This window comes from Rousettus aegyptiacus, unplaced genomic scaffold (assembly GCF_014176215.1).
Source record: "Rousettus aegyptiacus isolate mRouAeg1 unplaced genomic scaffold, mRouAeg1.p scaffold_m13_p_4, whole genome shotgun sequence".
Taxonomy (NCBI): domain Eukaryota; kingdom Metazoa; phylum Chordata; class Mammalia; order Chiroptera; family Pteropodidae; genus Rousettus; species Rousettus aegyptiacus.
Window position 1 is genome coordinate 21,334,700 of NW_023416307.1, and position 22,302 is coordinate 21,357,001.

The following is a 22,302-nucleotide window of genomic DNA, read 5'->3' on the forward strand; positions in this document are numbered from 1 at the left end:
TGGTAACCACTAGTCTATTGTCCATGTCCATGAGTCTTCATTTGTTTGTCCTGTTTGTATGTTGCTTTTAGGTTTATAACCCACATATAATTGATATCATGGTTTTCAACTTTTTCTGTCTGGCTTATTTCACTAAGCATGATTATCCCAAGTTCCAGCCGTGTTGTTGCAAACGGCAGTATTTCATCTCTTCTTGTGGCTGAGCAATATTCCATTGTATATATGTACCACAGCTTCTTTATCCAATCATCTATTATAGGACAACAATAAATGTTGATGAGGAAGGAGAGTTACTGGAACTCTCTTACAATGGGAGAGAGTATAAAATGCTAGTCACTTTGAAAAAATCTGATTTTTTTATAAAACTAAACCTACATCTATCTGGTGACTCTGAAATTCTCTTTGGTATTTATTCCCATCCCCCCCCCCCCAATATTGAAAACATATGTCTACAAAAATATTTGTATAAGACTATTTAGCAACTTTATTCAAGCTTTATTGAAAATAGCTTTAAACTGGAAAAATCAGTAGATCAATGGAATTGATTATTTAATAATAAAAAACTGAGTAAACAGTGAAATAAAAAGAAATAGCAGATAATATAATTAACTTGGATAAACCTCAAAAATATTGTGCTTCCTGCAAGTTAGCCTAATATGAATGATACACATTGTATGATACCACTGATATGCTGTTCTAGAATAGGCGAAACTAATCTATTGTGGAAAAAAAAATCAGAACATTAGTTATCTTGGAGGGGAGGATTGACAAGGAGACTTTCTGTGGTGATGGTAATGCTCTCTATTTTGATAGAGGTTTGTGTTACATAGTGGATGCATTTGTCAAAACTTATCTAATGGTACATTTGACATTTGTGAACTTCGTATGTAAATTGTACTCTAAGAAATTTGTGTATTGAACACTAATTATCGATGTGAATGCTGAAGTGTTTAGGAGCGAAGTATATCGATGTCTGCAACTTATCTTGAAATTCATAAAAAATAAGATGGTTAGATAGCTATGTGATAAAGTAAACAATAATATATTAACTGAAGAATCTTCATGATGTGTGTATTTGTGTTCACCGTGCAATTCTTTCAACTTTTCTGTATATTTTTAAATTTTTATAGTTAAATGTTAGAAAAAAGAAATCATTCTAACCATACAACTTTAATTTGCTAATTTTGTTACATGATAAGTACCTTCAGGAAATGAGTTTGTATATGACAATATCTTCTTAAATTTTTAAATTAATTTTAAGAATTAGATTTAGACAAATGCAAATCTAACAATCATGTTTTCAACTGCAAAAGTAAATAATTTTAATACTTTTTCTTTTAAAAAAGAAAATATCATATTTTAAATAAAATTTATACTTCAATATATATGCATGCATGAATTATATTTATTACTTTTCCATTAGATTTTAAATTTTACATAGATGGTATTATATTTATAGGTATACTGTGAACTTGCTTTTTTTCATTCAGTGATGTTTTTGAGATCAATATTAACATAAATATTATATATATGTTAGTATCTTACTTCTCCCAGCGGTAGGCATTGAATCAAGATATGAGTACAGGTAGTTTATTTGGGAAGTGAAAGTAACCAGATAAAGGGAAGAAAAGGCAAGTAACAAGGGTTACCCTATTGAGTGGACATCTGGAGCTTAGTCCCAGGAGTGAACTCAGAAATGGTTTAAAACAGGTCTCACAATTCTCCACTCAAGGAGTGAGGGAGCTTGGTTGGCATCAGCTCCCAAGAGTTATTGGTTCCCAAGCAGTGTAAATTCCTTGGCACTTCTGGCCTGCCATGTGGTAGGCAGTGTTGCTTTTTGCAGTTCCAGGAAAAAGATTCATCTGCACGGAGATGCAGGTATGGGGAGTTAGAAGTTAGTAGAAGAAAACAGAAAGTTCTAGGATATATGGGCAGGGCACTGACATTGTTTGCTACAGTTTTAATAATATTGATATACTTTACAGAATTGCCTTTCATCATATAAACAAACGGTGACCCTTGAACAACACAGTGCAGTGACCCTTGCAATAAAAAATCCATCTGTAGCTTTTGACTCCCTCAATATGTAAATTGTCCCTCAGCATTTGCAGGGAATTGGTTCCAGGAACAGTGGATACCAAAATCCTTGGATGCTCAAGTTCCCTATATAAAATTGCTTAGACGACTGCATTACAGTAAGCCCTTTACATCTGTGGACTCTCAGCCACAGATCACAGACAGTACAGACATTTATTCGGAAAAAATCTACATGGAAGTGGGCCCATGCAATCCAAAACCCCGTTGTTTAAGGTCAACTGTACTGTTTTACTCATTGTTGCCATTCTTCGAGCATTCAAATATCTTTTTGTAGATATATTTTTATAGATATGTGTTTTTTTCTTTCTGGTAAATACCTAGGAATGACTGGACCACATGGCAGGTGTACTTTTAAGAGACTACCCACTGGTTTTCCATAGTTCTTGTTCCTTTCAAATTCCTACCAGTAATGTATGAAAGTTCCAGTTGCTCTACATCCTTGTCAACACTTTGTATTGTTATTTTTCTAACTTTAGCCATTTTAATGTGACATGTTTGAAGGATATTAATCCACATTTCTAATAGTCTTCTTAATAATTTCTCATTTTTGAGTGTCTTGTTGCATCTTATTATAGAATAGTGACCTCATAACGTCAGGAATGCGTTATTTAATCATATCAGAATAGGAGAAGCTTCAGCTCTACCAGTTTTTGTTTTCATATATGTTACATTATTATTATCTTCTCTAATCCATGATATCTCTTATGATATCTTTTAATCCAACTGTTTTCTTTGGAACTGTTTAGGTAAACTTCATAGGAACACATAGACTGCAGTATATTACAATCGCAGAAAGAGACAGAAAAAGCAAAGAGGAATAATACTTCTCTCTCAGAAAATCCTACTCACTTTATTTTCACCGAGCATGACCCATGGCCATGACTGTGTGATATATGGACAGAGGGAAGAACTTTAGGTTAATAAAGGGAAAATAGGTTAAAGGACTCCCAGAACAAGTATTTGCCCTTTCTTGTGGTTTAAGTCTTAGTTCAAATGTCACCTCCTACGAGAAGTCTTTGCTGGCCATCCTACCTAAAGTAGTCTCCCCTTATACTTTATTCTATTTTGTTTCATTTTTGATGTTTATTGCTGTCAGAAATGTTCTTATCCATTTATTGATTTATGTGTTTACTGCCAGTCTCTTCTTACTAGGCTGTAATCTTCAGGAGGACAGGAATTTTGATGTTTTGCTGAATATTATATTTCTAGTGTTTTAAGAGAATTGTACCTGTCACATAGTAGGGGCTCAGTGTCTGCTGTGAACTTGAAATGATAGTAAACATACAGTTAAGTTTTAATGCCGAGGTTACTGATAATATTAATGTTCCTGTTGTAACCTGTTTCCTGTCTGCCTGGAGAGTATTCGCTGGTGGCACTTGTAGCTGCAGTCCTGACCTTACCCCCAAAGTTTGCTACCAAATATCTTGCTTTTGTTATTATTTTCACATCGCTCTAGTATATTGATAGTCTTTGGAAACAAATGACATCATTTTATTTATAGTATTCTATTTTTAGTAGTGGTATTTCCATTTACAAAATATAGTAATTCTCAATCGCTGAGAATGTCAAATCCTAGAAAACATAGCATTTCTACATGTGATGTTAGCATCGTTCTTGAATAGTTGTTAGCCAAAAATTTATTTGATGAATCTAATTTATATATACATTTCTGTTATATTAGAATTAAAGACAACTTCTTTTTAGAAATGACCCTAAGAACAGTTTTTAAATTTTATTTTTACATTGAAAATCAGTCAGATTTGCTTCAGCCTCAAAGAGTGTGTTTATGTAAAATTAACGCTGGCAGTGAGCTGCACATTTTTTTTTTCCTAAATGGAAAATGGGTAAACTTCTGAGTTTTTTCTAATGTTTTTCATAATGCTCAGGTATTACTTCTATAACCCGGGGAGAGGAAGTGAGGAGAGAGGAGAGGGCTTGTTTTTGAGCTATACTTGCCTGAAAGCCATGAGTTGCTATCAGTACTAAAATTTTAATCTGATTTTAAAACCAGTTTGAAAGTTGTTTATTGAACTTATAAGGAGGCATAAACATAAAACAGCCTTGATGTAAAACAGAAAATACAGAAGAAGAGCAAAGAATGCAGTGAACATCAGCTCATTACACGGAGATATCCGCTATTATCATTTTGGTATAAACTTTCTAAACTTTTTTTTCTGTGCATAGATATATACACTTAATATTATATCGTGGAGATGTAGTCATGCCAATTAATTATGTAAACTTTGTTGACATATCTCTTTACAGGTTTGTATCTTATTTAACTGGTTTTCTATTCATAGACATTTAGGTTGATCAAAGTTTTGCTTTTATAAATAAGGCTTCAGTGAATATCTTTACAAATGCATTTTTATAATCTTGTCTCATTTTTTTAACATAGTTAATTTGTAAAAGTGGAATCGGAGAGACAGTGTAGGCCTGTTTTGTTTTTCATTTGCCAGTAATATTACATTTTACATTTTATCTAACATGAGGAGACAGGAGTTAGTTTTCAACCCTTAACTTTAACATTCGCCTTTACAGTAAATCACATCACTTTTACCTCAGATGCAGGAGGGCCGCTAGAAGAGGTGATTGCAGAAGCTCAGGGATGGAAACACAAAAATGGGACAGTGTATTCAGTTACCAAGCGAGAGCTTAGTGAACGTGACAGACGGGCTGTGTGAAACCACTGCTACGTAATTGAGGATATTCTCCTCCTCCTACAGAACTTTCTCCTTACTTAATGCTATCAGCACAATCAAACCCCAGGGCATAGTTATTCAAACATGTACAAGTATATGCAAAGCTCCGAAGGTGCTGATGCTTGCCTTTTTATAGTTTCTTTGAATAATTTAAACACACTTTAAATTTAGCAGTAGTAAATATATAAATGTACCCATTTCACAACACAGAATTTTAAGTAAATTTAGATTCAGAGAAAATAAATTGCGTGTAATGCTTTTAAAGTTTAATTTTTGTAAAGCTTGAGAAACTATCGTGTCCATATAAAAAAATGACCAAGAGCCTAGGAAGCAGGTAGATCCACACTGTCCAATATGGTAGCCACTAACCATGTGTAGCTATTGAGCATTTTAAATGTAGCTCTTGCTTCTTACTGAAATGGTGATGTTTTAGATATGTGGAGTTAAATAAAATACACTACTAAAATTAATTTTACCTGTTTCTTTTTACCTTTTTGATGTGGCCACTAGAAAATTTTAAAGTATTTGTGTTGTTTTCATTATATTTCTGTTGGACAACACTGGTATAAATAGTGAAATGAACTCTTTTTCGCACTTTAAAAATGTTATAATTACATTTCAGTTCATTATCTATTTCCAAAAATTGTAAGGACTTAACACGAATTATAGCTGAAGAATACTTTTAAAAAATCACTCTTAAATCTTAGCTTGTTAATGTTTCTTATTTCTAATTTGTTGTCTTGACTAAAGTTTATTAAACCAACTCCTTCAAAGTCCATAATTAGAACTTGAGGCAAAAATCAGGAAGAATCTGGAGGGGAATGTGGGATCCTTGGTAGTTTTGCCCTTTTACAGATGCAACCTCGAGGTCTGGAGGAGGATCATACAGCCAGTGTGTCTGTGCCAGACTGTGCTGGGCTACTGGTGTTGTTGGCATCAATTCTTAAATACATAAGGTTATATAGGAATCCTGAGGAAAGGGGGCCAAACCAGAGAGCCAGTTTGCATCCTGACTCTACCACTTACAAAAAACTGGGTCTCTATGTCCTCATTTGTAAAATGAGAAACTGTGCACACATATGTGTGCACGTGTACATACATACACACAATAATATACATAGCACAGTAAGAAATCAAAATGTTATTATTGTTTTATTCTTTTTATTCTAAAGTCCATATTTCTTTTGTTCTATTAAATTCTCATTTATCCTATACAAGTATTCATTGTGGTGTGCTTGTAGCCCTAAATAAGGAAACAAAATTAATGCTCTTCACCTACAGTTTAAATATATGTGTGTATATATACATATATTTAATTTTAAATTAAAATATTTTAAATATGTATTAAGACCCACATAAATATGCCCAACTTATTTATGACAAGGGTGCGTAGCAATTCAATGGAGGAAGGATAGCCTGAACTTTTCAACAAATAGTGCTGAAGTAATTGGATATCCATAGGCAAAAGGAAACAAAAAAAAGAAAATGAATCTTGACCTAAACCTCACACCTTATACAAAAATTAACTCAAAATGGATCACAGACTAAATGTAAAATATAAAACCATAAAATGAGACTATCTTTGGGGACTAGGATTCTTATAGTTGAACTAAAAACATGATACATAAAAGGAAAAATTGATAATAGCACCACAACAAAATTAAGAACTTTTGCTCCGTGAAAGACCCTGTTAAGAGGTTAAAATGATAAGTGACAGACTGGGAGAAAATATTTGCAAAAAGCACATGTCCAACACAGAACTTGTATCTAGAATATATAAAAATTTGCAAAACTACATTTTAAAAAAGTCAGATTAGGAAATGGGCAAAATATATGAGCAAATATTTCACCAAAGAGGTTATACAGATGGCAAATAAGCACACACAAAAAATGTTCAACATCATTAGCTTCTTAGGGAAATGCAAATTGCAACCATAATGGAATACTTCTACACATCTATTGGAAAGTCTAAAATTTTAATTGATCATACCAAGTGTTGGCAAGGTCGGGGAAACTGGATCTCTCAATATTGCTTAGTCAGAAAATGGTGCAGCCATTCTAGAAAATAATTTTGCAATTTTCTTTAACACTAAAGATGCACTTAACCACATGACCCATCAATTGTAGTTTTGGACATTTATCTGAGAAAAATGAAAACCTATGTTCATGCCAAAACCTGTACATGAATGTTCATGACAGCTTTATTCATACTAGCTAAAAGTACATATAACCCAAATGTCCTTCAATGTATGAAAGGTCCTTGAAGTAATTATTAAATTTAAATGATTGTGTTCTAATCCAATACGACTGGCAACCTTATAAGAAGAGGAAATTTGGAAACAGATACATGCAGAAGGAAGATGATATGAAGACACAGGGAAAAAAACAACCATTTATAAGCCACATAAGGAGTGTTGGAACCGGTCCATCCCTCATGGCCTTCAGAAGAAACCAACCCAGCTGACACTGTAATCTCAGACTTCTAGCCTCCAGAACTGCAAGCAAATAAATTTCTATTGGTTAAGCCACTAGAGTTAAGTACCGGTCTGCGGTACCTTGTTACAGCAGCCCTGGCAAACTAATGATAAGTTAAACCTCAGATACATCACACGACATTATTCAGATACTTTAAAAGAATTTCACATTAAAATTAATTTAGGTCTTAAAAGCAAAATCCAAAACAGAAATAACATTCCTAGAAAAGGGCATTGCTAAATATCTTCTTGCCGACAAAGTATGCTGAATATTGAATAGCAGATGTGAGTGAAATATTTCCTGTTCTTCTAATGAGTGACTATAACTTCGTGCCATCAGTATTTTTAAGTTTAAATGTTCCTAAATTAAGTTTTCTTAAACCAGAGCATACCTATTTTAATAAAAGAAATTTCAGGAAAAAATAATATTTTACCAAGGCGAAATATTTTAGCGAGTGTGGCATCAATTGCTTTCACTCTCTAAGAATTGACTGAATAGTTCTTGAACTTTTAAAATTCAAGCCCTGAGTTAGGCTTAGAAATGTAGTCCACATTTTTCATAAAACTGATAAAATTAGGGATAGAATAGGCTTATTTGCTTATCCTGTTAAAAATGTCCCTTCTTTTGGTTGTGTGTATTTACTACTTTACCAGTCTGACATTAAAAAACCTGGGCCTCAAAATGCTTGCCCCTGAAGTAAATGGTGAGGTAAGGCAAACACATATTCAAGATCTTTCAGCTGGTGGTATACTAGAAACCTTAGAAGCTTTGTTCAGTAATGCCTTTATTCCTTTCATAGGTATTTATTGAACTGCTTGCTAATCTAGGATGTTGTGCTAGAAATTATGCTGGTAATTAAATGTTAACTCTGGCCTAAAATAATTTATAGTCCAATAGTGGATCATATGTGCATACGATTAGTACAATAGAAATGATGTGAGTTCCAGGAGGATTGAGGTCACTTCTAGATCGGATCAGAAAGGATTTCCAGGCAGAGGTCACCCATGAGCAGTGGCAGGTCTAACATAGGAGGTTAGAAGGACCTTCTTCATGCGGGGTGCCGAAACGGGAAAAGCGCCAGGTGTGAACACTGACCGGAATAGGCTGATCTGATGGAGATCATAATTTCTGAACCCCGAACTGGGACACACAATGGACAAGTATGAAATTGTATGAGTGACAAGGATAGGATTGAATATTTGACACCAGGATTGCCATAAGTACAGGGGATATGTAGTTTTTCATGAGTGAGTTAATTCACCCCCCTTGAGTTTACTCTCCTAATTCCACGGTAGAAACATTGTAATTCCTGTCAATTTTGAAATCTTGCTGTACTCGTCCATGTTTTGGAATATATTTCACAAATGGTTCTGTATTGCAGATTCTTATTCTTTTAATGTGAGATAGAAAGTCATGTTGACACGAATAGTTATTTTAGAGACAGTAGTATACACTAACAGCTGCTAACCTAAGCATTATCATCTGAAAAATGATAAATAGGTGACAGCATGTGCTCCTCCGCAGTGTCATTCTGACTGAGACATAGATAGATGTGGTTAGAGTATGGTACAGTTTATTCTGTCACAAAAAGCCACCTTTATGGCTACAGAAATACCAAGGAGGACTTTTTAGGTCTGAAGAAAAATTGCTACCTCTTTATATTTTTTTAAAGCTTTTTGTATTAGTGTGTTAGTTTTTATCACACAAATGGGTGTGTATCCATATGTTTTTAGAATTACATAATTCTAAGAAAAGTTCTTAGAAAAAAGATTTTTATATAATTATTAGAATATGGTAGACCCTAACTTATTTGGTCCCTGCCAATTAATTTCTCCAGGTTTTCCATTGCGAGCAGGAATTATAAATGAAGAAGATGCCAGACCCCTTGTGCTGATGACCTAGGTCTGTCTTAAATGCCACATTTTCTTTCAGACATAGTTTTTCCCCACAGGAAGACATTTTGCTTTTCTCTTCTTGGACCATGTTTCTGATCCTGCTCATACCCCTCCTTTAAGACACGCTCTCATCTCTGTGCCCTGTTCTAGCATACGGCCTTGCCTCTCCTGTAACCATTTACCAACCATAATCCCTGTGCTGCCATCTCTGTGCAATTGATCTCTACTTCTGGTCTCCACTTGCCTCTGAAGGGAAGGGTGAGGTAAAGCTGCTATTTTTGCCGTGGTGGCACCAAGACCAATAAACCAAGCCAACCTCCTTTGACATCTAATCACACGCTAAACCTATCACATGTCCCAGAATGACTTAACCAAGAAAAGGAATGCCCAGCGAACTCTCTGGAAAAGCAGGCTGTCCAGATTTTCACAGAGATCCCATCTTCATCATTTTAATTAATTGTAGTCCTACAAATTTTATAGTATTTTATCATTACTGTGCGTGTTTGTGTATTTTAATGTTGTTTAAGGCAGCAGTGCTGAAAAGGCCAATGAAGGGAGAGTTTGATATTTATCATTCTGAAAGGTAATATACTCCATGCATTTTTCATAAGATTATATTAAATTAGTACATTTAAACCTACATAATTCTGTAAAGGCATAGTTTTATTAAACTTAATCTAAGTGGGTAGAATAATGACAAGTGATTGCCATAATGAAATTCTGGTCTCATTTTTAGGGGACAGAGTATTGGTAGAATCATTAAAATATATTAACTAATGCTTTCTACTCATAAATTTATTAGTTTTAGACACTGCCTTTTTTATTCCTCTCCACTCCTACCACCTTTCTTCATAGTTTGTATAGAATGTATCATACTCTCCTTGAAATGCTATCAGCCAGCTCATGCAAGCACATTTAAATTTACTTTTCTGAATCGTGTTGCTAAGAAAACAATTTAATTTTAACGAAACCCAGAACCTTACACAGATATGTCATTCTTTATGTGAGTATTTAAAAAGCTGGCTGAACTGCCATTTAGTACAATTTAAAGGCTAAAAAAATCTAAAAGGTTTCATGCCTAGGTAAGCAATACAATCCTTTTTCTCATTTCTTTTTTCAGAATAACCACTAAATTTAAATTTAACCTTTTGGTTAAGTGTCGTTATATTCTCAGAAAAGTCATCTTGGCTTTCAACTATTAATTTTCTAAAGGACATAATTATTTTTCAGAAAGTTGTTTTATGATTCAGTGTTATCTGTGGGTAAACTTTGAATTTTCTTTACAGAAATAGAGATACTAAAAAAAAATTTGACGGCGTCCCAAAGAAATAAGGTATGCCTTGAAGAGGAAATGAAAAATCTGAAGTTGTTGTCAGATGAAGCTATATTGAGGTCTCAGCAGATTCAGACATCCAAACAACAGGAAGCAAACTTGCAAACCAGATGTTGTGACTTGCAAAAAGAAGTACTAGGTAAAAAAAGAATTATTTTTTTTTGTAGTTGTTAGCAACTAGCCATAATATAGAAATGTCTAAATTTTTATTTCTTTTATAATCACAATAATTAAAATCTTATTTTAATTATTTTGTGTTGCAGATATGCCTCATCATTAGTAACTATGTCAATAAATGTCTGTGATCAATGTTTGCCATCATCCCTTACTATCCTGCCATTTAGAATGAGAAGATATAAGTGGGGGTATTAAAGACATTTTAGGTACAAAATAAGTTTTCAGGAAAACAAAGTAATATTCACTTTGGTATGTTATTACCCTAGTGGATTGATAGTTTAGTGTACTGAAGGGAAATACAGCATATGCTGTTATATGAGGTAAATCCAAAATTTTAGACACTCCTTCATTTTCCTAAATGAAAAGATTTTAAAACCTTGGACAAGGTTTTTAAATTTCTCTTTACCTCCAAGGAATGAATATCATGGCAGCAAAGCTAGGCAGTATGCATTTTTTTCTTGAAGGCAGTAAGGAATCATTGAAAATTGATAATCAGGAACATGATATAATAAAAAGCAGTGTTTTAGCAAAATTAAACTGTTAGCAATGAATGGTGGAGGTGTCCTAAACATCAAATGATTGGAGCCAGGTAGTCATTTAGAAAATGTCTTTGTCAGTAACCCAGTTCCTAGATTAACCATAGAAAACTGAAGTAGGGAAGAGAACTAAAATTTGTATGGTCTTAATGTGTACTAGACAGCACGTTAGCACTGTATAGCAATTATTTCTGTCAATTTCTTAGTGACAACGAAAAGTAGGCATAATTGTCTCATATTACAGAGGAGAAAATCAAGGCCCAAAAAAGTAATATGCCTGTTCTCACATAGCTGGTAAACGGCGGGGTGTGAAAACAAATGAAGCTTCGTGCTTGTCAACTTGGCCATCTCCATGGTCACAATGGAAAGTAAGAATCAGGGTTGAGAGGACTACCCAGAGCTAGGGAGGAGAACACCTGGCTGGGAGGAGAGAAGGAAGTCACAGAGGTCTCTGAACCTCTTTGCTTGAGAGCCTTTAATGATAGGAGTATACCATAGACTAGGGGGATTAAGAGAGAAACTGGTATTGGAAGAGAAGATAAGGAGTTATCAAATGAATCTGGAAGCAATAGGAAATCAGATATAAATTTAAAAATCAGATGCTTTAATTTTTTCTTCTGCGAATTACCTATTCATAGATGTTGCCAGTTTTCGTTTGCATGATTGGAATTTTCCTTGATAATCTTTAAGAGCAGTTTGTGTAATATACTAATTATTTATCTTCTATATTAACTTTTTTTCTAACATATAATTTGTCATTGACTTTTTATATTGATTTTCACCATGTCAAGGTTTTTTTATTTCATGTGATCAAATTACTATATATATTGTTTCTTGTTAGTCTTAGTTAAAACAATGCCTTCATTCCTAGATTGTACATATATAGTCTCCTGGATTTTCTTTCATTTAAGTCATTAATACATATGGAATTTATTTTTATATGGTGTGAGCTATAGAGGTTCAATTTTACTCTTTTCATGTAAATAGCCAGTTGTATCAGTATTAAATAATCATGTATTAAATAATTATCCTTTTCCTACTAAATAGAACTATCTGTCATATGTTAACATTTTATACATACACTAACATCTATTACTGTGTTCTCTCTTCTGTTCCACTAATTTATTTGGAATTTATTTAATTTATTTATATGATACATTAATATTATATTCATTTGAAAATGGTGCATAATAGTATAGTCTCATAGCTAGTTAAGTCTTTTTTCTCTCCACTTTTCTTACTTTTTAAATATATATTAAGAGGCAGTTATTCTTCAATTTGGACTTTATGATCACTTATTTACCTATCATCCAAAGGCTGTGATAAATGCCTTAATAAAGCTTTACTCCTCCAGTCTTTATACTTTTCTTCTGCATAAACTTTAAGATACTTTTATCTGATTCCCAGCAGAGATTCTAATTGGAATCAAATTATATTTATATACTAATTTTTAGACAATTGACATTTTTAGTGATATTAAGTCTTTTTAATATTATAATATTCATTCAAGAATATGGTATATCTTTTCATTTTTTAAATGTTGTGCTTTATGTTCTTTAATACAATTTTATAGTTTCATTTAAATGTTTCATTGCCATTCTTGTTAAATTTATGACCATCGTTTTGCACCTACTGTGAATAGGCTATTTTCTCTATTTCAATTTTTTGGTACTTGTTAATGGGATAGAGAAAAGCTATTGATTTTTTTTTTTTATTTGTCTTATAGCCATCAACCTTACAAAATTCTCATATTATTTCTAGTAGTTTTTTTATTAGTATTTCTTGGATTTTCTAGTTATAAAATTATATCACCAAAACCCATGCTTCATACCTGCCAAAAAGTTTATTTATTCTTTTCCAATGTTTTTATCTGTTATTTTCTTGTCTTATTCATATCTTATTAAATTCATATGAAGTTCTGAGACTATGTTAACTAATAATGGTGACATCATTCATGTCTACTTCCTGATTTTAATTGAAATAATTTCATGTTTTGCTACTCGAAATTATATTCGATGTTTGGTTTTTGGTAAATATTTCTTCTTTTTAATTAAATATTTTCTTCCTCTTCCAATTCTACTTAGATATTTTATTAGAAATGCTTTTAGATTTTGTTTAATGCCTTTTCGGCATCTATCGATATAATAACATGTTTTGTTTTGTTTCATTTTGTTTTGTTTTTCCTTTTAACCAACTGGTAAAACAAATCAGTATTACTAAATTTCACGATATTGAAGTACCTTTGCTTTTATGGAATAAACCCTACATCATTTACTTTTTAAATATTATTTTCTACATGGTCATATTTTATTTGTAAGTTTGGTACATATATTCATAAGTGAATAAATTCATAAATTTTTCTTTATTGGAGCACTAATTTTATCAGAATTTTGTGTTAAAATTAAGTGGACTTTATTAATAAATATGCTTAATAACATTGTATTATCTATTTTTAAAAGTTAGATTAAACGTGACTAAACCCAGTATCATTAGGTAAAATTCAATTGTGAATTCATCCAATTCCAGTGACTTTTTCAATGGTAGTTAATATTTCCATAGTTTCCTGTGGTAATCTGACTATTTAAATTTTCAGTTCTTCTCAGATTAGTTTTGATTATTTATATTTTGATAAGAAATCATCTATTTCTAAGATTTCAAATTTATGCCCTTAATATAGACTACAGTACTCTTATTTTTATAATAACTCCTCTATCTGTGGTTTTACCTGATTTCTGAATTTTAGTCCTGTCTATTTTTGTTTTATGTTTTATTATCTATCAGGCTTGCAAGGCTTTTATTTTTTGGTCTTTTTAAAGAACTAGTTCTATTTTGTATGCTTTCTACTACTTTTATTATCCATAACATTAGTTTTCACTTTTATTTATTAGTTTCCTCTTTCTGTTTTTTGGGGATTTTTGTTTGTATTTTGCAGATTTCTGAAGAGATACTTAATTCTTTTATTTCTCATCTTTTTTGTTTAATAATAGAGACATTTAAAGGTATAAATTTTCCTATGAGTTAACTTTATGTCTTATAGGTTTTAATATGAATTATTCTCTTTTTTTTCAGAGCTATCTAAGCACTATAATTTTTCTTTATCCCCTTTAGGTCAAAGAGTTATTTAGGGGTGTATTTCTTAATTTCTAGATAATTAATTGTTTTGGTAGGGAGTTACTTTTTTGTTTTGTTTTATTTTACTTCGGGGTATTCTAATTAAATAATGTGACATAATTTCTTAATTGAATTTCTTAAGCTTTTTTTTAGGTTGAGTAAATGATCAAGTTATATAAACATTCCTTAGGAATACAAAATAAAATATAATTCTCAACTTGATGGATGTAATGGTATCTCAGCTGGGTGGAAGATTCTTGGGTTCTTTTCTCTTAGTAGACTGTAGATGCTAATGCTTTGATTTCTAGCTTTCAGTGTTATAAAATTGAAGTCTACTGCAGCTCAGATTTTTTTTCTTTTAAAGGTAATTCTTTTTTTTTTTCTTCAAACTGGGAAGCTTATTCGCCTTCTCTATCACTTGTTTTTTTCTCTTTTTTATCACTCATAATCCTTGTTCCATAAAATATATGCATTGGCTAGGACTTCTTATACAATGTTGAATAGAACAGTGATAGTGGCATGCTTGTCTCATTCAAAGTTTTACAAAAACACACTGGTAAATAAATTTTGGATTCAAGCAGAAATTGTAATAAATGTAAATATTTAGAATTAAATGATATTAAAATCACCATATATCAGAATTAGTGGAATGCAGCCAAAGTCACGCTTTGGTGGAGATGTATAGCCTTAAATATTTAAGAAGGAAAGAATAAATTCAAAGAACATAGAAGAAAAATATAATGAAAATAAGAACACTAATCAGTGACATAGAAACTAATGGTATAATAAAGATCAACAAAGTAAAACACTGATTTTTTTTAAACCAACGAAATAGACAAACTTCTCGCAAGTTTGATCAGAAGACGAGAGAAGACACAAATGAAAAATATAAGAAAATAAAGAATAGTAACTATAGATAAAGAGTAAAAAAAGATGACGCTGTCAACAACCTTACACCAACAACTTTGAAATCTTAGATGAAATGGACATACTATTAGAAAAATATGTCTTATCAAGATTGACAGAAAAAATTAAATGGTCTTGTAACTATTAAAGAAATTGAAGCAATGTTTTCTCACAAAGAAAATATCAGACCGTTTTATAAGCAAGTTTACCAATGTTCGAAGTAAAGAAGATCCTAATTTTTATACAATACTTTCCAAACAACCAAAAATTGAAGAATATTTCCCAACTTATTCTATAATGCCAAAGCAAATCAAAGTATTAAAATAAAAAGAATATTATAGGCCTATTTATAATATTAATATCAATGTAATAATTTAAAACTGTATATTTCATATTTTAAAAAATACTTTGAACCATTCAAATGTATTATTCTTTTTTATTTTAATTTTTTAAATTACAGTTGGCATTCCATATTGTATTAGTTTCAGGTGTATGGCATAGTGGTTAGATATTTATAAAGTTTATGAAGTGATCTTCTTGATAAATCTAGTACCCACCTGGCACTAAATATAGTTATTATAATATTATCAACTACATTTCCTATGCTTTACTTTACATCCCTGTGACTATTTTGTAAGTGCCAATTTGTATTATCCTTAATCTCTTTACTTTTTTGCCCTACCCCCACCCATCTGGCAACTATCAGTTTGTTCTCTATATCTATGAGTCTGTTTCTGTTTGTTTGTTTGTTTATTTTGTTTTTTAGATTCCACAAATAAGTGAAATTGTGGTATTTGTCTTTCTCTGTCTGACTTATTTCACTAAGCACAATACCCTCTAGGTCCACCATATTGTCACAAATAGCAAGATCTCCTTCTTTTTTATAGCCAAGAAGTATTCCATTTTATGTATGTTCCACTTCTTTATCCAATCATTTATTGATGGACACTTAGGTTGCTTTCATATCTTGACTATTGTAAATAATGCTGTATTTTAATTATGATGTGTCTTGGTGTGGGCCTCTTTGGGTTCACCTTGTTTGGGACTCTCTGTACTTCTTGGTCTTGTATGTCTTTACCAGGTTAGGGGAGTTTTTAGTCCTCATTTCTTCAAATAGGTTCTCAATCCCTTGGTCTCTCTCTTTTTCCTGGTACCCATATGATGCAAATGTTGTTACATTTCATGTTGTCCTAAAGGTCCCTTAAACTATCTTCATTTTTTTGGATTCTTTTTACTTTTTGCTATTCCAATTGGGCATTATCTGCTACCTTGTCTTCCAAATCGCTGATTTGATCCTCTGCTTTATCTAATCTGCTGTTGATTTCTTCTAGTGTATTCTTCATTTCAGTTATTATATTCTTCATTTTTGACTTTTTTTTAATGGTTTCTGTTCTTTTTTATACTTACTGTATCTTTGTTGATGTTCTCACTGAGTTTATTTATTTTTCCCCTAAGTTCATTGAGCATCCTTATAACCATTGTTCTGAACTCTGTATCTGGTAGATTTCTTGCCTCCATTTCATTTAGTTCTTTTTCTGGGGTTTTCTTCTGTTCTTTCACTTGGGATGTTTCATCCTCTTCTCATTTTGGCTGCTTCTCTGTTTTTATTTTTTTTTTTCTATGTATTAGGTAGAACTGCTATGTCTCCCAGTCTTGGCAGAGTGGCCTTATGTACGTGGTAGGTGTCCTGTGGGGCCTAGTAGCACAGTCTCTCTGATCACCATAGCTGGGTGCTCCAGGAGTGTCCATTGTGTGGGTCACGTGTGCCCTCCTGGTGCAGTTCAGCCTTGATTGCCGTTGGCACATCAGTGGGTGAGGGTGACCTTCAGGCTGACTGGCTGTGAGGATGGGGCGATAACTACAGTATATGAGCTGCTGTGCAGGAGCTGACTCCACAGAGCAGGACCCAACCCAGTGGGGCAAAGATTATTATTATTGTCTCTCTTTCATTTTATCCTTTTAATCTGCTTTATAAGATAAGCAATTTCCTTGAATATTTTATTGTCTTGGAAGAACTATAAAACATTAGAGAACATGATATATTGCATATAACAGGTAGTAAAGGGTTGAGTTAAGTAATAACCTTTAAACATTTGAAAAAAGAAGTGATTTATGAGAATAAAGACAAGAATAAAAGAAAGACATTTTCATTAACTGAGAACTCTCTCTGTGCCAGTCAATTGCCTAGCATTAAGCATTTGACTACTTCCCTCTCATTGAAACCTCACAATATCCTAATGTGAAAGCTTTTATTATCCTTGTCAAACACCGAGAAGGAGGCTAAGGTCACACAACTGAGATTCAAACCAAGGTCTTTATTAGGCTAAAGTCTTCGTTAGCTCATTAATCATTATAGTCATTTCCAGAAAGGCACATGAAAACACTGAACTTATTTTTCTTTTTTTTTTTTTAAAAAAAAAAAAAGAGGTGTGTTTTCCCTCCTTAGAAAAATAGACTGTGGACTTAGCAAGTCTTCTAGGAATCTAAGCTAAGACAGTGTTTTCCAAAATTGCCTAACCACGAGAACATCTGGGACTGTAGATATGCGTGCATGGGGGTAATAAAGGGACTGATTGAAAAATGCACATTCTTGAACATCAGTCCAGACATATTGCATATCTCCAAGAGTCTAAGAGTCTGTTTTTAATAAGTGCCCCAGGTGGTTCCTTTGACAAGGCAAATACTAACATAAAAAAAATAAGGAAAGTAGGAGGAAGGATGTTCTTATGTTCTTACTGTAGCACAGCAAAAAATTGGAAATGGCTTAATTTTTAAATAGAAGTGTAATAGTAAGCTTTCTTAGTTGCAAGTAGGAGAAACTGACTAATTTAATCATCAAAGGAGTTTATTGAAAGGATATTATTTAGATATTTAGAATCTCTGAGAAGTTGGAAGAACCAGGCTTAGAAAATGCTTAGGAACCCAGGAAAGCTAGGCTGCCAGAATCATGCCCCAAGACCCATCTGGTAAGGATGCAGCTGCTGTGTCCCCAAAAACACTGGCTCCACCTGATCCCCCACATCTTCCTCTGGTCCTGAATACCAGTTGATCTGAGAATGCATTCTCTATTGCTTCTGCTGCTTGGTGTCAATTGTTTTCTGGTCAGATCTTGGAGAAAATATTTTTCAAAAATAGCCTGGAAAATAAGAACCATGTTTGTCCACCTAGCCCTAGCAGATGTAATAAGTGGGTAGGGGTAACTAAAACAATATAAACCAAATACACCAAAATATACATTAAATTAAGTAAGAACAGTAACAGGAAAAACTAACACCAAAAAAAAAAAAAAAAGATACATGATTTATCCTGTATCCTGTATAATGGAGGGATAAAATAGCACTTTAAAAATTGTGAAGGGTAGGATTAACAGATTTTTGCCTCTAAAAAAATGTAGAATCTCTAACTCAAAAACTGTCAAACAACCTAAAAATAGGAGATGGACAGAAAATATTTGTATCTTATATGCAAAGGGTTAATGCCCACATTATATTAAGAATTTATTCAATTTTATAAGAAAACTCTAAGACCTCAAGCAGGCAAATGGTTGAAAAACAGAAACAGACAATTAACAGGAAATGTAATAAACAAGCACAAAATGTTTAATTGCTAGTAACTAAAACAAAAATTAAAGATTTACCTCCTTTGAAATTAGTACAAGACTTTTACAATAAAGCTTCCTTTTATTTAGTGATAAAATTATCATATTTTTTTAACCAATAGAAATGTTTGTGATCAAGTACTCTTCTTGAGAATTTATGCTTAGGAAAGTGCAGCAGAAGAAAAAATTATTTATATGCAAACATTTTTAATAGTGAATGATTAGAAATAAATTATACCCAACATACTGATGGGTAATAAATTATCATATACCATCACTTGGAACATTATTCAGACTATAAATGACAATATGAACAAAATGTAATTATAATATTACATAGTGAAAAAAATCCATAAAATCATATATATAAATTATGTCAAAATAGGTGTATTTGTGAATGGAAACCAGAAGGGAAAATGAAGATATGAAAATAAATTTTAGAGTGATAGAATTATATGTGATTTTTTCCCCTCTTTAAAATTTTTTCTGATGTTATTTTAACAATAAATAACCTTTCTTCAAAAAGGAATAAAAGTCTACTCATCTTTCAAGATTTAGCTCACATTTCCCCTTCCACAGCAAAAAATAAATAAATAAAAATTTAAAAAATAAAAATTAAAAAAAAAACCTCACCAAAACAATGTAGTTCTAATTAGCCACAGTTTTTACACTCAAGGCCTCACCTTGGTTAAGTGCAATCTATGTTCCAATCAAAGTGCAGCTGGAGACTTATCTACTTAGTCCTTTATGTAGAGGCTGTATAGTTATAGATGTAATACAGACTCATCTAAAGGACAGTGTAATTGCAGAGCAAAGTGGCATATAATATCAAGACTAAATTAGAGTTTCATTTTTGCTGTTGGTGTTGAATAGATTCACTCTATGGTTAACACTCAAACTATGTTAACAGAGAAAGAAACTATTTTAAAAGGCTATATGTTACATTTCTGTTGGTTGAAACCATTTTAAATTGGTAGATCACAGTGGACAGGATCGTTAAAGCTACTCTTAACTAGTGATGAGAAGTACAGTAGTTCTCCTTATCCACCGTTTCACTTTTTGTCGCTTCAGTTACCCATGGTGAACTGAAGTCTAAAAGTTAGAGAAAGAGAGAGAGAGGAAGAGAGAGAGAGAGAGAGAGAGAGAGAATGTACTGCATTCACATAACTTTCATTACATTATATTTTTATAATTGTTCTATTTTATTATTAATCTCTATTTTATTGTTAATCTCTTACTGTGCCTAATTTATAAATTAAATTTTGTCACAGATATGTATATACAGGACAAAACATAGTATACGTAAAGTTTGGTACTTACTGTGGTTTCAAGCACCCACTGGGGGTCTTGGGATGACTGCCTCCACAGATAAGGGGACTTCTGTACCACTTCCTATGAACCTGTCTATCCATGAGCAGCACTCGGTTTAGTTTTTGTATTTTTATCCCGTAATAATCTTATTCCTTTGTCAGAGTCTCAGTATGGAAATTGTCAGAATATTTAGAAAAATGTTAATAAATGTACCTCTTGCTTCATCCATAAATGCTTTTCTAGTGAACTGATTGCACCAATATATTGTTTCTTTCCAATTCATTTTACAAAAGTGGTTGCAGTGGTCTAGGGAAAGTACAGGTACAGGAAAGACAGCAAAGTTTCAATTTCAGGTCTTGGCAGTGTTGCATGCCAAATTTGATACACTTTCTTCTCCCCTTTATGGTCCATGATGGGCTTTCTCAGGTATTCTACCTCCAGTGGTCCAAGCCTGCCCCCTGCTCCCCTCCTCTCACTAATTACTTTCTACTTGTTATAATTTAATTTTATCTCTGTTCACTATCCATTAACCTATTCACTAGCCTCTTATCACAACTCATCTGTTCCCATCTGTTGGCCCTGGGCTGACCATGACTCGGGGCTATTTATTGGGCATCTACCCCATGCCAGCCAACTGGCCTTGTCTTCTCTTTGGCTTCTGATGTGCAGGTGTTCTTCAGCTCTTCATGGGTCTTCGTGGGACATCTGACCTCCTAGTTCTGCACTGGTTGTATGTGCCAGCACTCTTAACTTTAGCCATTTTCAAAAGATTTTTTTTTTTTGGCCTCTATGTTAAGAATAGTCTACAGTTTTTTCTAGCTCCAATTTTGTTGCCGTTCAACTTATTTTGTTTAGTATTACTTTCTCTACCATCTCATGACATTTACTTTCATAATTTTCATGAACTTTAGCAATCCTCTTTCTGCTTTCTTTTAAATGTGCACCTAATTTTTCTATTACTTAAAAATATCCTTAAGATAATCTATTATCTTTAGATCATCACCTACAGCTTTTACAGCTTATTAATGTCTTTTCAAAAATCATGTCAAGTGTTTGAGAAGGGGAAAAAACCAGTATATCACAATGAATAACTTCTTCCTAGATAAATCACTGAATTAAAATAATGGGCATAGCATTTTAGATTGGGGGGAGTGCAAATTGAAGTAAAAGCAGACTGATACACCACTCATCTCTTAACTCTTTGTCTTGTTTTTTAAGAAATATAATTATTTGTTCAAAGAATACAATATAAGGTATTTAAATTCACTTTTTGATATGAGCTTTGCAAATAGTTTATTATCTTTAATAATCTTAAATCTAATTCTAAGTATTTGCATGGTTTATACTTCTTCCTATGAGCCATTTTTGCTGGCTTCTCCACACTTGCAGGAGCAGCTTTAAATGATAAGCATCTCTGTCTGACTTATTTCATTTAGTCATTCTAACACGTCTGAGGTGATATCTCATTGTGGTTTTGATTTGCATGTCCTTGATTATCAGTGATGTTGAGCACCTTATCGTATACCTGTTGGCAATCTGTATATCTTCTTTGGCAAAATGTCCATTTAGATCTTCTCCCCATTTTTTAATTGGATTGTTTAGATTTGTTCTTGCTATGTTATGTATTTTTTATATAATTCGAATATTAACCTCTTATTATATATGTGCTTTGCAGATATTTTCCCCATTTGGTAGGTTGCCTTTTCCATTTGTTGATGGTTCTCTTTGCTGTACAGAAGTGTTTTAGTTTTATGCAGTCCCACTTGTTTATTTTTGCTTTTGTTGCCTTCGTTTTTGATGTCAAATTCAAAAAATCATTGTCAAAACTGATGTCATGGAGCTTAATGACTATGTTTTCTTCTAAGAGTTTTATAGTTTCAGATATCATATTCAAGTCCTTAATCCATTTCGAGTTAATTTTGTGTGTGGTGTAAGATAGTGGCCCAGTTTCATTCTTTTGCATATGGCTATCTAGTTTTATTTTAGCACCATTTGTTGAAGAGACTGTCCTTTCACCATGGTATATTCTTAACTTCTTGTCAAAAATCAATTGACCATCTGTGCATGCATGAGTTTATTTCTGGACTCTATTCTGTTCCCTTTATCTGTGTATCTATTTTTATGCCAGTATCATACTGTTTTAATTACTGTAGCTTTGTAG

General features: G+C 32.6%; 1 protein-coding gene across 3 annotated transcripts in view; it reads left to right on the forward strand.

Moving 5' to 3' along the window:
• LEKR1 (leucine, glutamate and lysine rich 1) overlaps positions 1-22,302 on the forward strand; it is a 155,569-nt gene that overhangs the window by 65,601 nt on the left and 67,666 nt on the right. For all 3 annotated transcript variants that reach the window (XM_016143430.2, XM_016143435.2, XM_036219152.1), the window contains one exon: positions 10,456-10,641. In XM_016143430.2, coding sequence (XP_015998916.2) covers positions 10,456-10,641 — 186 coding nt within the window. The remainder of the gene's footprint in view (positions 1-10,455; positions 10,642-22,302) is intronic.